This window comes from Lontra canadensis, unplaced genomic scaffold (genome assembly GCF_010015895.1).
Source record: "Lontra canadensis isolate GAN:19392208 unplaced genomic scaffold, GSC_riverotter_1.0 scaffold12, whole genome shotgun sequence".
NCBI lineage: Eukaryota > Metazoa > Chordata > Mammalia > Carnivora > Mustelidae > Lontra > Lontra canadensis.
Genome location: NW_022631006.1, coordinates 12889614 through 12907014, shown reverse-complemented (window position 1 = coordinate 12907014; position 17401 = coordinate 12889614). Strand labels below are relative to the sequence as shown.

General features: G+C 40.5%; 1 protein-coding gene across 1 annotated transcript in view; it reads right to left on the bottom strand.

Annotated features, from left to right (window-relative positions):
• Positions 1-17401, bottom strand: part of FBN1 (fibrillin 1) — a 229404-nt gene that overhangs the window by 25732 nt on the left and 186271 nt on the right. The window contains exons 43-49 of the mRNA XM_032856557.1: positions 16645-16770; positions 13677-13799; positions 9674-9799; positions 7503-7619; positions 6544-6672; positions 5809-5928; positions 3271-3396 (exon numbers count right to left, since the gene is read on the bottom strand). Coding sequence (XP_032712448.1) covers positions 3271-3396; positions 5809-5928; positions 6544-6672; positions 7503-7619; positions 9674-9799; positions 13677-13799; positions 16645-16770 — 867 coding nt within the window. The remainder of the gene's footprint in view (positions 1-3270; positions 3397-5808; positions 5929-6543; positions 6673-7502; positions 7620-9673; positions 9800-13676; positions 13800-16644; positions 16771-17401) is intronic.

Below are 17401 nucleotides of genomic sequence, written 5' to 3'. Positions count from 1 at the left end.
CCAGGCATAGAGTAAATAAAGATGTGGCAATTTTGTGGAGTGGCAAAAATACAGTAATGGTCATTTGCCAAAGCAGTTGCTGATGTAGTTTCTGTCTACAAAATACCTGTGGTGCCTTCTGCAGATTTTATACATGCGTGCGTGCCCACACACGCAAGATACGGAACATGGTTTAGCTCAACAGAGAGAGAGAGAGAAGGTAAAGAGGAGGGCAGAGAGGTGGGTGGACAGGAGGCAGGATAACCTTTCTCTGAAAGAATGTATTTTTTTTTATATCAATTATTTTTTGGTGACAACATGGAAGATGGGATGTAGTTGCTACAAAATTCTCCAACACTGCTTGACATAATTTTGGAAATGGACTCTACCATTTCTTATAGAGCAAACGGGGTGGCTCATCCAAAAGCCTGGAGTGTTTTCTCTCAAATTTGACATCCAAAGCCCTGCAGACTCCTCTCTAGTTACACAGAGGCTACAATCTGCAGGCTTTAAGGAAATGCTTTCATACCCATTTTGTACAATTCCCCTTTCTTTCTTTAGGACCAGGTAGGCTCTCTCCTGTCACTGTTTCTCAACCCTAGGTGACACATTATGACCTATTAGTATAGCCACCGATGCATTTCTGCTAAGACAACTTCACAGCTTTTATTTCTTGACAAAGGAGACAATGTAAGAATAACTGAGTTGCCAAAAATCACGGAAGAAAAACTTTCATGAATTAAAGTAAAAATAATAACCAGTCAATCCATCACTCATATTTACCAGGCCCTAGTAAGTCAAATTCAGTTGGCCTTTTTCCCCAAATGAATTTGTTTGCCTTTTTCAACTAATTCTTCCAGATACACTTTCTTGCTAGTTTTTACTCTCCTTCCACACCTGTGATAGCTGGGACCTAACAGTCACCTTTCAGTGAACTACTCTTCTGAAAGTCAAGTGCAAAAAAAGCCAGTGTGCGTCCTGTGGCATGTCTGCCTTCCAAATACTCGCTTTGCTGAGAAGTTTCAAGATTTAACAGATTATAGTTTCTCGAAGGACACACTTTGATTTGCTTTATTCTTCAAGTTCATTGTCACATACAATGTTCTGTGTTTATTATTTACATCTATAATTGTCTTAAGGTATAATTTAGGGACTATTCACAAAAATGTCTCAACAAATATATTAAAATTCAGTGGTCTCTGTTGTCTTCCAGCTCATAATGTTTCTTCTAAATCTAGACAGATTCTCTTTTCCTTTTATCATCGACCCTGTTCCATAAACCAGCCCTGCCTCTCCAGGACTACTCTACCATTCCGCCTCCTGAAAGAAAAAAAAATCTAGACATTACACAGGCTCAAACACATGAAGTTTACAGTGAGCCTAAGTGACGAATTCCCTTTACTGAATTTTGTAAGTGGGAGTGGCCCATTTACATCTGTGGCCTTCAGGTACCCAGATCTGTTCACCTGAGTCTTATCACAATTGTTCCCTCAAAAATGTTATCTGTGGTTTTGTGGGATTTTCTCATTTCATGGGCAAAAGAAGTATGACTCCTAATTTGTCTTTATAAGTAAAACCCAGCTCTTAATTCCGTGGCTTCAGGGAAGTTTGTGCCCTGTGGGAGATTTACATTTGCCTGTGGTGATTCTCTAAATTTGGTTTATTAATCAAAGGTGTCTTGCAATGGGATGGAGAGCTTTGCTTGCCCACACACTCGAGCTAGGACTCACTAGGATGCCTGTTTACGAGTCCATGTGCGAAGAGCCCTTAATGACCTTTGAAATTTCATCAGAACTACAAAAGTCACTTTCCCTGCTCGCATTCCTCAATCCTGGCTCTGCCTCTTGGAGCTGAGCATGTGGCAAGGCAGCTCACAGCTGGGCTGATTCTTCCTGCAGCGTTAGCTTGCTCTGTGACAGGCCAGTGCAAATTGAATTAATAGCCTATGAGTTTCCTCTGGCCTGCCACATCGGCAGATTCACACCTGGTTTCTCACTGCTTTCTTTCCAAACCTGGGCCAAGCCAAAGGCACACAGAGACAAAAGAGTTGAACTTAGAATTTATCTGGCTTGGTCTGTACTCTAACAGAGTATCTGTTTGGTCCAGTGTCACCCCACCCACAAGCCTGAAATCCGCCTGGGCTTCTGACAGCTTCTGATCTATGAGATCAGACTGATCAGAGAATTCTCAACTCCCCCTTCACAGTTCTAAATATTGGGTAGCAAAAAGACCAGTTGACGGCAAAGTTAATCAACAGAATAACAGGGATCTATGAACAATGCAGAAGAAACTAATAAAGCTTTGTTACCTATTCAATAGGATTGGTTGGGCAGGTATTATTATGGTTGTTTAAAATGAGGAATTGGAACTTCCAAAAGATCCAATGACTTGCCCTAGGCTACGGATGGCAGAGCTGAGACCCCCAAACCCAACTTTTGGAATCTGAAATGATATCCATTGCCTCTTATTTAGAAATACAGAATCAAACTGAACCAAAACAAAACAAAATAACCAAGAAAAAACCCTGAACAATAAAACGACAACAACAGAACACAGAGGTAGAGGGGGGAAATATGTATGGAGTTTGTTTGTATGGGGTTTTTTGTTCTAAATTTGTTAAACTAGTATGTATAAATGGATAGACACACACCATTGTATTATTCACTAAAATTCAGATAGTTTCTGGGATATGATATACTGTGTTAGGCATAAGTTCAGGTTTCTTTTTCTTTTTCTTTTTCTTTTCTAAGTTCACAAGTATTAGTCCTGAAAACAAGACTATATCCCAGCAAGAGTCCAGGTCAGTTCAAATTTATTTTCCTGTTTTCTTAGAAAATTTGTGATGTCAGGGGTGGGCACTCTATCCTGGAAGCATATGGATTAATCTGTATTTTTCTGACTGAGAGTCTAGATTTTGGCCCACATTTATACCAAGTTACTTCTTGAGAGGCAGAGGCCATGGAACTGAACTTTCCCCAGGCTTTCCAGGATTTAGCGGCTCATGGCAGGTCCCCCACTGACAGACCTATCAGCATCTGTGTTCTTAGGGGGAGAGAAAGGTTTAAGTGCCCGGGGAAGTTGTTATACAAGCAACCAGAACTTGATGGATGAGTTTTCAACCTTAAAAGTAAAAATGAACTTTCTGACATATGGTAATCATTAGACCTCTGGGTGAATGAAAACTCTCCATCTTCTCTTTCACAAAGAAGCAAAGCTTTGCCATGTTTAAGAAAATGAAACCACAACAAATAAACAGAGTAATGAAAGTCTAAAGTCTTCAAAGGCAGTTACCTTGGCACCTTCTTCCAGTGGAGGACAAGGAGAACCCATCTGGACACAGACATTTGAAGCTGCCTTCAGTGTTACTGCATGTGCCCAGGGCACAGATTTCTGGCTCTTCAACACACTCATCAATATCTAAAAGAATCACATGTGTCAAAGTCAAAACACAATGGAGACACCATCAGATACCAAATGCAAAGTGTGGAAGTACAAAGTGCAAGTGAGTTTCAAAACTCTTCCAATAATGAAGATTTTTCCTGTATCATTATGCTGTGAGTGGACTTCTAGGCTGTGACATCTTTTTAAAAATTAACCTTGAAAATTCTTGTTGTAAAAATGCAATCGCAGATGTCTTCTAAGGGATACAATGAGAACGGTTTCTTTCCCAGACTCAGTTGCCTGGCTAATTAGAAAAGGTAGAGTGATTTTCTACTACCCTACGCTAGGAGAAAAACAAGAAACTGTGGCCTCTGACTTCCCCACTGCATAGGAAGCAGAAGCTTGAAATTTTAATTATGCTGACAAGTTAGTAAGAAATCTAGACCTTTGAAACAAAAATTTATTCCCCTCCATCCCTCCACAGTGCTTTCCCCAAAACCCTGTGCTACATCCCTAAAACTCTGAGTTTTACAAGAATAATAATATTCATGAAAATAATCTTGTGCAGTGTAAACTAAAGATATCACAGAATATAGGGTTCCTAACTCTCATTTGCATGTTAATTTTTCTCAAGACACAAAAATATCTTTCTTGTAGAGGCCAGTTTTTCCTTTGATCATATACCTAATAGGAATTTGATATACTCATATTATGAAGTATCCTTTAGCATATGAATATACCTTAACCTAATAAGGGCTGAATAAAAGTGGTCTACAGTGAAGTTTGAATGACTTGGGCAATCATATGCCTTGGTCTTCCTAGGAGAGTCCTAGTTTATGCTTGTTGTACTGGCCTCATTATTAATAGTGCCCTCCTTAAAACTGTCTTGGTTTGGTCAATAAATTACATGATCATCCTATGTACAGGAAAAGTATGCCCACTCTTTCCAACAGACTTATCTATCTTTTCCCCTGATTTTCAGCAGGAATTTGTAATAAAAAAGAGCTAAGTCTTGATTCTGAGCCATGCTATTTTTATGGAAATACCTCTACTTTTTTCTGCAACAAAACTTGCATCTCTTGTATCATGGGGTACTTTATCTTCGCATTTGTGCGAAGAGTTCTAGCTACATCGAAGTGTATTCATGTTATATGAGTTCCCTTCCACAAGGTCCAAGTAAGAGGAAGTTAGGAAACTAATTCCACTATCTTGACTTAATATTGTAAATAACACACAATAGGTATTCTTGGGATGTGCAACTCAAAGCAATTATCTTCCTGTTTAGGGCAAAACCATCACTCCTATGTTACGACTTTATCATTGCACCACGTTGCTTGTGCTGTGTTAATGCATCTGAGCTGCTGCCTATGAATGAATGACTCCATTCCCACGTGCCCTCCATTCCCACATCCAACCTTTTCTTAAGAGAGAAGCCAACTTTTGTAAAAATGCTCAAGTATTTCTTTTTGTTGTTGTTTTTATTATTGCTGTTGTGAGGATTCTTTCTCTTAGGGTAGAAATTAACGTACAGGTGATGGCTTTGTAAGGATGGAGACAAGGATGGCGGAATGGGCACATTATTTAGTATTTGAAAAGTCATTTTTCTGTCTTATACATTTCCATTCTGTTCATCTTAGGGAAATTTTGCATTACTCATGGAGTAAATAAAATTGATCTTTAGTAAAAGTAAAATAACACCTATAATAATTTGTATTTAGGCCTAATTTTGATCAACTGTTTCCATTTAGAATATTATCAGTTGCTATGATTTAAATTGGATATATAATAAAATTTCTCCATAGTATTAAAAGTGGAGAAAATCCTTACTCATTATGGATTACATCAGACCTATTTAAACTTGGGCATATGGACTAGGTGACTTCTTAAAAATCCTTTCAGCCTACTTATTTATGAAGTCCTGGCAATTAATGTCCTTCATTTAATTCAATGACATATGTATTGAGGAATGCAGTACTATAAAATTTGCTGAGAATTTATTTATAGTAACATACTTTCACTGCTCTATAGGTAAAAACAACATAGACAAATTATATAGCCACAGTCATCCAACCTTTAATATGGTCACTTAAAGATTTTAGCTGGAATCAGGAAGCTATTTTTAGTTGCGACCTGTTGGCACTTAAAAACATGTAATCCAGGATTTTTTACACGTTGCATAAAAGCACATTGGAAAAGAGTCAGGGTCATAAGGCCACCCATATGCACAGAGCAAAACAGGGTCATCAGATATGAGCATGAGAAATGGATGTTCTTTTCTCATCATCTGAGTGTAAGAACATTAGTCAGATCCTCTGCTCTTGGATTTGTTTCTTATAAAGGATTCCAAAATGAAGACGCCAGCACACCGTCACAAAAACTGACTTTGAGAATGCCAGTGGAGTAACAAACACGGTTCCTTCTAAACACTGCTAGTCCTCCTACTCCTACCTTCACACTTGTCATTCTGTAGACTGTACCCAGGTGGACAAATGCATCTGTAGGACCCATCCAAGTTTTGACAGGTGCCTGGTGCACATTTTCCAGGTTCCAAAAGACACTCATTGATATCTGCAAAGAAAAGGGAAAAAGAAAGAAGAGGTTCCCATTGGCGTGATTTCCACCAAGCAATTAAAATTTCAAAAAACTGGAATCAAATCAAAGAAATACATAAAACCACCATGGAGAAAAACTAATGACTCTGTAAAAAGAAGCTTTATCGGCTTTCAGAAGTGTGCGGTAGAACAAGCACATTTTATGTGACCTATCACAAATCAGTTGTTTCAAGAAAAGTGAAGTATGTGAGAAGTCAGTGGGAATGCAGATTTTTGAGGACACCCAAAAGATTGTACAAGAGCTTTCCACAAAGCTATTTTAAAGGAAAAAAATATATATGAGAAAGCAAACTACAATTGCTATGGAACAATTTAACTTTCTGTTAAATAATAATAACTTGATTTTAAAACATAATGGAGAAGTGTGTCCTGTCTCTCTCTCTCTCTCTCTCTCACACACACACACACACACACACACACACACACACACCAGAGTCTACAGGTAGGATTAGTGTAATTCTATTCTGATTTTTCTCCCTCCAGACTTCTGAAGGAAGGACGGTGATAGGGACTGCAGGATCCTTTCACCCTCAGAGCATTATCTGCAGGGTCCTTCGGAGGAAGAACTTACCCACACAGGTCCTCCCGTCTGGAGCCACCTCATAGCCTTCATTGCACTGACACCGGAAGGACCCCACTGTATTGATGCATTGGCCATTTCTGCAAAGGTTCCCATTTCCAGTTGCACATTCATCAACATCTGCCAAAAAAAAAAAAAAACCTTTGATATATTCCAAAGAAAATGTCATAATTCCAGCAATGATCAAAACCTTCAAAGGGAAAAATACTTACTCTAAATTTCAGTGGCCTTTGCTAGCTCAGCCAAGCATTAAAAATTCCAGTAAAGATCTAGTTTGTAACAATACAGCTGGCTTTACTCCCCTATCAAAACCTAACAAGATGACACTATTCTATTAATTAGAAATTGATAATTTATATTAGAACTTTATATGAGTTTCACCTTGATCTTCCTTTATGTTTCATTTTTAAAAGCTAAAAACCTAGTACACAATACAGCTGAGGGTATGACTAAGTATTTTCATAATTAGAAGTATATAAAATTAGCCTCTAGCATGATATAAAATTTGGATCATTAATCTCACTTATAAATAACAGTATGTTTTATAGGGAGGATTTTATAGATTCAATAATTGACTTCATTTAAGAGAGGCTACAGTGAAACACTGAGACAAGTAGGTCCACATCATTCCTGAATTATGCAATTTCTATACAAAGAATCACTCTTATATGTTTTAAAACGTCAGTTCAATTTATTTAAAAATGTACTGAATTCACAGTATGGCACATATAAAACTTATAGCTGCTAATGAGACATTTTAATGAAAGTCATGGCTGTAGTTACTCTATTTGACATTTACTGAGGACATTATATTTGACAACTCCTTGCCAGTTGTTAGGCATTCGAGGGCATATATTTAAGAACACTGGATGGCACCCCAGACAGGCTGCTAGTTGCAAAAGTGCAGATAAAACATCCTTCCTTCAGTGCCCACCGGTTTGCATACGCACCTATGCAGTCATTGTTGTGGGAAAGGATGAAGCCGTGGTTACAGCGGCAGTTGAAGGACCCAATTGTGTTGCGGCAAGTTCCATTCCCACAGGCGTCTCGCTCACACTCATTTATGTCTAGTGGGAACAACGGGCACAGAGGAACATGGCTGTTAACAGAAGATGAGGTGAGTGGCTATCCGGGACTTCAGGGCATTGTGGGGTTCACAGTGCATCAGGAGTAGGCTAAGAACATCTTGATCATTGGCAGTTCCCCATGAGTCATCAGCAAGAGCCAAGGATCTAAACCTCGGGCATAAACCATTTCCTTGGTTGGCATGTTGAAGGAGGCAAGCTAAGGACATGAGAACTGGACAAGAATTATTTTACTCTATTTACTTCTAGAATTCTACACCCTTGCCACTTTTCTCAAATATTTTCACTTGGAAATGGAAAATTCTGTGCGCATCTGGGTCTTGATTTGCTGCCACCTTTGGCAAACTTCAGCCTTTAGGATTCTCATTCCACTTTACCAAAAAGCAGTGAGTCACCTGATAGTACCCTGAAATCAGCAACAAAATACATGAGGTTTCTAACTCACCTGATATTTTCGATATCTCTTCCTTCTTTCCAGTCCACCCCTAAAAATCCATGACTACTCCCACTAGTGGTGACTTAACTCACTCTTAAAAACTACCCCAAAGTGATGGCACTGGGCTCTTCTGCTACACTCTTGCGTAATTATTTGTCTTTTTATTGGTCTCTGACTTTTCTCTTTGACTATTTTGTAGAGCTGTTTTGGCATCTTTTTTATCTTTGCATCGGGCCCCAGCAACTGACATATTTCTTATAGAGCAGGTGTACGTTATATTGAGGAGGAAACAAAAAATTAAAATGAAAGAAAGTTGATCCTGATGGTTTGCGGGAGAGGCAGAATGAGGAGGGCGAGGGTGCGGGGAGGGAGATTTGGGGAGTGAAAGACAACGGCTCAGGTTAGCCAGATGCAGTGTTTAGAGTTAGGATTTCCTTTCCTTTAGAATTCTGGGCATGAAGACAAGTGATCTGTGATCCTAAATCAGAAAGCTTTTGCTGACCCCAAAGGGATCCAATGGGTGCGTCTGTGTCTGAAGACCACATTTGGATGAGTCACCCTGCCAGCAGTCAAGAGCTGCTGCTTTGATTCATTTTTAGCCAAGCTAGTGAAATTCTTCTGTAGGACGGCCTCCTTGGTAGAGGGTTCCAGAAAATCCAGATGGAAGAGGAAAAAAGACTGTTACTCAGGGTGCCGTTGCTATGCGTGGGTAAGCTTCCCAGGAGCAAGCAGGGTTGATGATACTCCTTTAACTGAAAACCTGCTATCTGTTCTGAAGAAGACAAAACTTTATAAGAATGTGCCCTAATGGATGAACCCAATTACAGCAAAAGCTAAGCTCTTAAAACATTACTCTATTGATGCTTCTTTTTTCCAGCTATGAAACTGAATCATGTTCATGAAGTCCCCAAAGACTTATTGGATGTTGCTTGGAAGTAGAAAAAGGAAGGAGGAAAAGAGAGAAAATGATTGATTAATATTTGGTATTTATTCTAAATCTGCATCCTGGCTTAGTACTGAAAGCAAGGGGAAAGGGATTTAAAATCTTGAGCTCTTTTCCCCTAGAGAAATGTGGGTATTTTTTTGTTTGTTTTTGTTTTATTTTGTTTGTTAGTTAGTTTGTTTGCCTTTGTGGGATCTATAAATTTGCCTTTAAAGATCTGGTACAAACTATATATGCTTCTCAAAAAATGCTCCTATTCAAACACTCAAAAGCTGCACTCTATTCCAATAAGGCCAACCCATACTGATTTCATAAAGTAATAAGCTATTAACATTAATAAAAAATTTTTTTTTTTGTATTTTCACAAAGTATTTACAAGTTTTATTGTATTTTTTAAATATTTTTCTCAGTTTTTACCTTAGTTAAAAGTTTTTCTGACCTTGCAGCCAAATGAGTATTGAGGAAGAGGTTTATTATGTTCAGATTGCCAAAGATTAAATACCAAAGGAGGTTAATGCTACAGCCCTGCTTGTATTTTTATTTTAAAAATAGTAAAATTAATACTGGAGGCTTAGTATTAACTTCTCTATGTATTCAGATGCAAATGAATTTTTCAATAGGCTATGAGTTAAAAATAAACAATAATCACACACTCACCCAAACACATGGTTTGATCAGCATTTGTTTTAAAACCAGTGTGGCAAAGGCAGTAAAAACTTCCAACTGTGTCAATACACTGTCCATGGCTGCAAATATTGGGGATTTCTTGACATTCATTGCGATCTGTGGACAAAAAGTATAGTTAAGTATCTTAGGTAGAGTTTAGGAGACAAAATTACATTAAGTAATTTACTTCTAGGTCATGCTCAGGATTGGTCCTAGCTCTAATCCAAGCCAGGAGAACAGACACTGCCATTATATTTATTTTTACCTCAAAATTAGTTAAAGTTACTCTCATTTACTGGACACATTCAGAGTATGTTAACAATTCATGAAGGGATGGAAAAAATGTCCTGAAAGGTGAGAAAATTTAGAAGTAGAATGAGGAAGAAGACTCGAAGCTGGGAGATACTCCATTTGATTGTGTACCTAAGCAATATCATAGACTGTGGAATGAGTTAGGTATCTTGTCTGGTCAAGATTTGGTGCCTCAAGTCATGGACCTTTCATGGCTTCCTTTGGAAATTTATATCAAAGTCAAACTAATCCCATTGCTCAGATAGGTTTTTCTGATGGAAAACCCACACTGTACCTTGTTCAAGTTTCACTTCATTGTTTTGTCTTACTCCTATTACCTTTTGTTCCATCTCAACCAAGTCTTCAGGTCTGCACATGGCTCCTTTTAGCTTGACAATCCTGGTGATGTTTCTTTTTTTTCATACTCACTCAGAGGAAGGCCCTGTCATCTTGCCTCTGCCAGTCTTTAAGCTCTAAATTATATTTATCATCAACTGAATCTTTGTAGTTCTCCTGAAATCAGATCATCTGAGGGGTGGAATTTATTATATGAATCTATAAATGACATAATTGCATGCCTACTTAAGTCTCTAATTTATTATTTTTTTAAAGACTTTATTTATTTATTTGACAGACAGAGATCACAAGTAGGCAGAGAGTCAGGCAGAGGGAGCGAGAACAAGGGAAACAGGCTCCCTGCTGAGCAGAGAGCCTGATGCGGGCCTGGATCTCAGGACCCTGGGATCATGACCTGAGCCGAAAGCAGAGGCTTTAACCCACTGAGCCACCCAGGCGCCCTCTAATTTAATTTTTTAAAGGTCTCAGGACTCTACATTTAGGACCCATGTCAGCTGAAGAGCACTGTATCATCCTGGTCTTCCTCCTGTCATAAAAGAGAGCCAATAGCAGAATGCCAACTTGAGTGTAGAATCCATAAAGCACAGCAATTGCACTGCTTCTGTCTGAATAATCCAAACTTGCTGTCAGCTGCGGAGAAGACCACAACTGGAATGGGCACTTTTTGCTGCCCAGAGAAGTTGTACTCTTGCCAGAAGAAAGATTTGCGCTCTATGTCATGTGCCCATGCTGCCATTTTTATGACTCCCTCCTTCCGATATACAGAACATTAGACTTGATGAATCACCATACAATTTAAAAGTCTCAAGTGCGCTTGAATATATCATCTTAATGGAGAAACTGGGACACAGCAGCTTAGAAGCTACTGCTTGCTTATCTAGAAGTGCTTGTTAACCTAACAAATTATGATCATTCCCATTGGGGAAAATGGATTTAAAATGAGCAAACTGGATAGGCAGAAGAAATTCATTTCCACTGCTAAGCTCTATAAAGGGAGCTGGTTTTGAGGAAGGGTGTCTCAGAACCTGCCAGAGTTGGACCAAACCTTGGGTACCCTCGGGTATTACTGAATCTCCAAGAATGCACGGGACCAGGTCGTCTCATCTCCTGGGCCCACAGGAAATGGAGTGCACTATGGGTCTTCTTGGAGAAGGAATTAGGAAAATTCTTTCCCACGTTGCCTATTTCATGATGGTTTTAAGAAAAGGAAACGTGAAGCACTTTGAGATTCTAATGATAAAATAGTAAGTTACAATTTTAGAGAATTTAATTGTGAAGTTCACTTTGGAGACCAGAAAACTAGGTTTCTACAAGCACCAGGATTTGAGCTCCCAGAAAATTGTGTCTGAGACAGAGATAGGAGGTTTAAACACAATTTTAGGGAGAAAAATACAGCAGACAGAGATCCTGAGGAAGTGGCGGGGAAGCATATGTCTCCTGCCTTTAGCTGGACAAGACATTCACAAAAGGGGCTGCATTTGCTCTAAAAATACAGCACCTCGGGTTGGACGCTCACCCTGGGCTTAGACACCTACTCATTCTCTCAGCAATGTGGGTAATATGGCCAGCTGTGATTTGGGGTTTGAAATGATGTACTTTTCAAATAAATTCAAATAAAAGTTCAAATAAAAACCTAATATTGCAAAGGGAATTTTGGTTCTTTTCCTCTTAAACACAGGACAAGAGGAGTATTTTTGCAGTGTGCTCGAAAAAATGCTACGCATAGGATAGCATCGAAGACATTTTAACAGATTTTAAAAGGTACAGATGAAGATAATTCCAGAGTGAAGTCTTCAGCCCTAGAGGCTGAATAATTGGAAAACACAAGTACATTCCCTTTCTTCCGAGGATTCCAGTGAATGAGGGAATGTGAGCGTTGGCCACAAACAACACTCACTCACAGTACTTATCCCTGATTACTGCTGGATGAGTTTTATTGGTGCTAATGTTCTACAAGAAAATACGGCAGGGCTTAAGCCTCAGCAGGCCCTGGTTGGACGTGTTGTTTTGATGTATAAATAGCTTGTCCCACTTCTCGCCTGAGCGTGAAATGGTGTGAAATGACACGTTCTATATTATCAGCAATTCCTTATTTTGATTGGAATTATTCTGCCCAGTTTCAAAGAAATATAAATTAAGAGCAAAATGCAGGGAAGTGGTATAAATGCCAAGTTACACTTGGGTATTGTGACTCATATCAGAGACGTCCCCACTTTTCCTGTCCTGTTTTTTTTAATACACGAATAACAACTGCTTTGTTGACAAAATGCTAAACACTTACACATGTTCCTTTAAACCCAACAAAATAAGCCTTGATTCTCAAAGTGAGTTTTTGTTCTGTTATTACACCCTCTTCCCACCAAGGTCTAATAAAACAATGCAAAATACCCTACAGAAAACAGTGCATTTCCTACCACTTAATCACTGGTAAGCAAGGAAATCCAAGGAAAATCTGACCACGTTCCCTTGTGTTGTTTCATTCACAAATGCATAAAATATCCAGGAAACTCCTTGGGAAATGAACCATAGCAAAATAACACATTCTTCCTGCCCTCCGTGCTAAATATACAAAGATTTATAATTACTCAAAAACTCACATGAAAAGTGCTCTGAGGTGTAATTTTGTTCTGGGCTGAGACACTGCTGTTTTAATTTTGGTGCCACTGGCTAGAGATGCCATCAGATACTTAAAACTTGACCATCCATTTAAGCTAACTCATCCATCTTATTTCTACCTCCTCTGTGACAAAAGTGAACAATAATCTATCCTCTAGGGGATGGTTTCTCATTTGGCTGTAGGTGACTTATAGCTAATAAAAGGCTGTTAATGTTTGCTGCCCTTAATTCTGTTAGATGTTTAGGAACAAAAGTGGTGCTGTTGGTCCTTTTTGCTTGGTTTATGCAGGTTAATCAAACTCCGCTCAGGGGATTATGTAAAAGGAAATAAAAAAGTATTTGGCCCCGAATACTGATCAGGGGATTGTGTGTGTGTGTGTGTGTGTGTGTGTGTGTGTGTGTGTGTGTGTCTGTTTGTATCTGTGTGCACACGAGCACCTCCATGTATTGTGTGTATTTGTGGGAATGGGTGTTTGCAGCAGGGCGGGAGATAGGCAAATAGGAAATCTACGTAAGCACTTGATATATTTGTTGTTTTAAAAACATCACCTTTATGAGTGTTTAGACATTTCCACAATTTTCCTTTTTGCTAGTCTACCTACTGGAACTCAGCAGTCCAAGCCATAACTCGTGTATTCTTCAACCTGACCTTCTCAGAAAACCCCCAGTATGTGAGGCGTGATGCAGCTTGGCCCCTGGTGGGCTCAGGCAGCCGGCCGGAGCCACTCACCGTTGCACTGGCCCGTGGAGGTGAAGCGGTAGCCGGGCTTGCAGTCGCAGCGGAAGCTGCCCGCTGTGTTGATGCACTCGGCGTTGCGCTGGCACACAGGGCCGTTCTGACACTCGTCGATATCTCCAAGCAGAAGAGAATTTCATTAGAAGGGGAACAGCATGGGGGGCAGGGGAAGGGTCCAGGGGCTGTAGCCTCTCACAGAAAAGAAATGTCTCTTTCCTTATTTTGATCCATTCTATTGAACAGACAAGGGAACACTGGAGACATATTTTCTAGTTTTCCCACTTTGCTAATATTTTTCATAACTGCGAGTACTTGGTTTATGACCACATATGGACTCTAATGATTCTGTGTCTTAAAAAAAAAAAAAAAGTCATGAAACTCAGCTGCTAGGACCAGGACTTGGCATGGTCTAGACTAAATATCCTACGTACGAAATGTCATATTTTGCTCTAAGCCCCCAGGGTTTTATGATTCTATCAGGTTGCTTTCGTCCCAAATGTTCTAAGTTCTGTAAGCAAAGCATCTCAAGACTTCATGTACATACGAGTCGCTTGGGGTCTTGTTGAAAGGCAGATTCTGATTCAGAGTGTCTGGGGAATGACTTGAGATGCAACATTTCCAATAAGCTTACAAATGCTTCTTCTGATGCACAGACAGTGTGTTGAACTACAGAGCTACGGAGGCTCCTGCTTAAATTACTGCCACATGGCGGTCAAATAGAGGAAACTTAATATAAGAGGCTGCACATAAAACTACTGAGAACAACCCAACTCTCACTATCAAAGAAAAGAATAAATGGGTACTGTGTGCTTCAGAGCTTTGACTATACTCAGGGGGTTATTTGCTTCTTTTTTTTTAACCAGGTAGCAATATAGTTCAAATTCATGGCACTGTGAAAGTTACTGCATAGTCCAGGCTATGCCACGGCGCATGATACGTGTTCCCAGTCCCTGCTCTTCCGAAACAGTCTAACTTGGGCTCAGTCTGGAAAACAGAATAGCCCAGAACACAGGCGGAAGCTGGCTCTAAGCACTAGTACTGGGGTTTTACCAAGTGGGCTCCGCCAAAGAAGTTCCCACAAGGGGGCGGCAAATACAGCAGCTGATGCCTCACAGGTGTATACTTTCTTGGCGGGAAACCTCAGGACTACTGTTAGTCAGTGGGAGGTTCTGTGGGGGTGAGGCTCTCTGGGCAACAGCAGAAGTATGTCTGCTTTGGGTTACAGTGGACCCAAGACAAGCACCACCTCACCGAGCAGGTCTGCCACAATCTTACGAGCTTACAGAAACACAGAGGGTAGCCAGTCTCTGGAGAAGCCAAATGGTATCACAGACAAGCCTTTCTGTGGAGCCTCGGATGCCTTGCTTGGGATTCTATGCATACTTGGAGAGAATAGATGCATGGATATTCCCTAAATCTCTTCTGGAATCCATTCTAATTTCAGGGTTCCTGAGGTGTGTATGAAATCAACCTGTTTTCCGATTCTGAGAGCTAAGAGTGTGCTGGGAAGTAGTTGACTTGGATGAAATGTCCATCCTGACGATGCATATCCTGTGAAATGGACCCCAAAGGTTGGGGTACTTTGTAATCCCCATATCCGCTGACTGTCACCTCAACAGCAAAATGCCTTATGTGGCTATACCTGTGGGTTTTCAACCTCATGTGGATAGCAAGGGCTAGGCTGACTTGGCAGTCATGGGGAGCCATGCCAATAGGTTTGGGATCTCTAAATGGAAGACAACAAAAGAGGCCCCAGGAAGGTGGCAGACATCCTAGGCATCTATGAAAGGGGGAAGACTGGCTATGAGGAAGACAGCCAATGTTAGATTATCTGCTCATCGGCTGTGGGCTCCTTTCTTTTCTTCTGCATCACACTTCCTCTCATGCTTCCTCTCCAGACACCTGATCCTTGATGGCCTTCCAAACCACAGGGGCCAGAGCCAAGGCCTGAAAGGACTATCTCCTGAGGAAGACTATGAATGGCTCTTACCCCATTCCCCACCCCCTCTGCCAACAGCTGGCAGAGTCAGGGACATGTGCCCATTTGGCCACAGGAACTGAAAGCTTGGTGAAGAGAATTTAACAAGCAAGAGCTGAGGACCATAACTTTACTCATGGTTTGTGAGTCGGTCCCTAGTTTAGGGGAAAAAAAAGGTTTAACATTAAAATGTTGACATATGTGCTCTAACACATGCTCTAAGGCGTAAAAACCATTTCTGACATGAACAAAAACTCCATGAGAGGCCCCAACTTGAAATATTAAATAGACAATTATTCCAGCTATCCGAAGGCACATGGTATCTTTAATAACCAGTAATGCCCCTTTTAGTAACTTCTTCCCCACTATCTTCCCCAGATGTAGGAAAAATACGAAGTGTTCTGAGGAATGCATGGAATCACAGTACACGCACATGGCAAGGGGAAGCGATTCGAAAATGAAAAAAGTACCACTTGCATACATGCCAGCATTCTTCATATAAAATCGAATTTGCTGTTCTTGCCATTTGGAATTCTCCCATGCATTTGGAATATTTGCATTAACCTTGTTTTCACTTGGGAGTAGCACAGGCTCCGTGTGGAAGAGAACACTAATTTTGAGATTCGAGTACAGATGACCGCCCACCACTCATGATCACTTTCAAGCAATGTGAAACAAAAGCAATCTCTGCGACACACCCAGGAACTCAAGGCTTTCTGCTATCAGCTGGGAAATCTAATACATTGTGCGTGGGGCAGGGCGGGGGGTGGGGAGGACCGGGCTGGGAAATGCACGTTTTGCTTTTTCCACTGGGAGTTAGGGAATTCTTTTGCATGAAAGAATGATGTTCCACATGCTGCCCTACACTATTGCTAGAGCTTGTTGGATTTCTGAAATCCCAATGTTGTGAACTGGCCAAGTCTGTGTGGGCAAGTAGCTTGTCAGTTGGCTCATTTCTGGATGTGATATAATGACATCACTTACCTTCACAAACCAACAACTTGTCATTATAGAAGAAGCCCACTGGACATTCACATCTGAAGCTGCCAACCATATTGATACACACTCCATTTTCACAGACCCCAGGGATCTCCCGGCATTCGTCGATATCTGGAAGCAGAGCAGCCACACATGAGTGACGTCACGGCGCGTGATCTCTGTGCAGGGTAAATGGGCGCTGAAAGCTGGCAGCTTCTAACCTCAATGTTTACATAAGGTCCAAAGCCAAATAAGAGAAAGTACATGGGTGTTTGGGTGAAGGAGGTGTGTGTTGATGTGGTGGTGATGGAAACGGAGGAGGTCAATCAATATAAAATTGAAATAATAAACTGCTTTTCAGACACTTGATCTGAATTTAGTATCTGGATGTAGTGTCTGTCTTCTTGGTTTTTTTTTTTTTTTTTTCAGAACATCAGCTTTGTCTAGGTAGGAGCCATCTTGGTACCCACTGGGCACTATGTACCAGATGAGTAGAATAAAGGGACCTTTGAGAGTACGGGGCCTCTCAGTCCAAAGTGTGCAGTGGTGTTGGGCTAACATAGGAAAGGAGAGCTGGTGAAGCGCAGAGGAACCCATTGCCATAGACAATTGGATCTTTCGAATTCCCCTTCAACACCCCCTCTTTCTCCTTCACATGGCTTTGAAAAGTGGGTAAGTTAGGTCTGAGATTGTAAGCTGGGCGCATGGTGACTGTGGGGCCAGCATTGAGGAAGGACTAGTGCCTTAGACTGTGGCTTCCTAA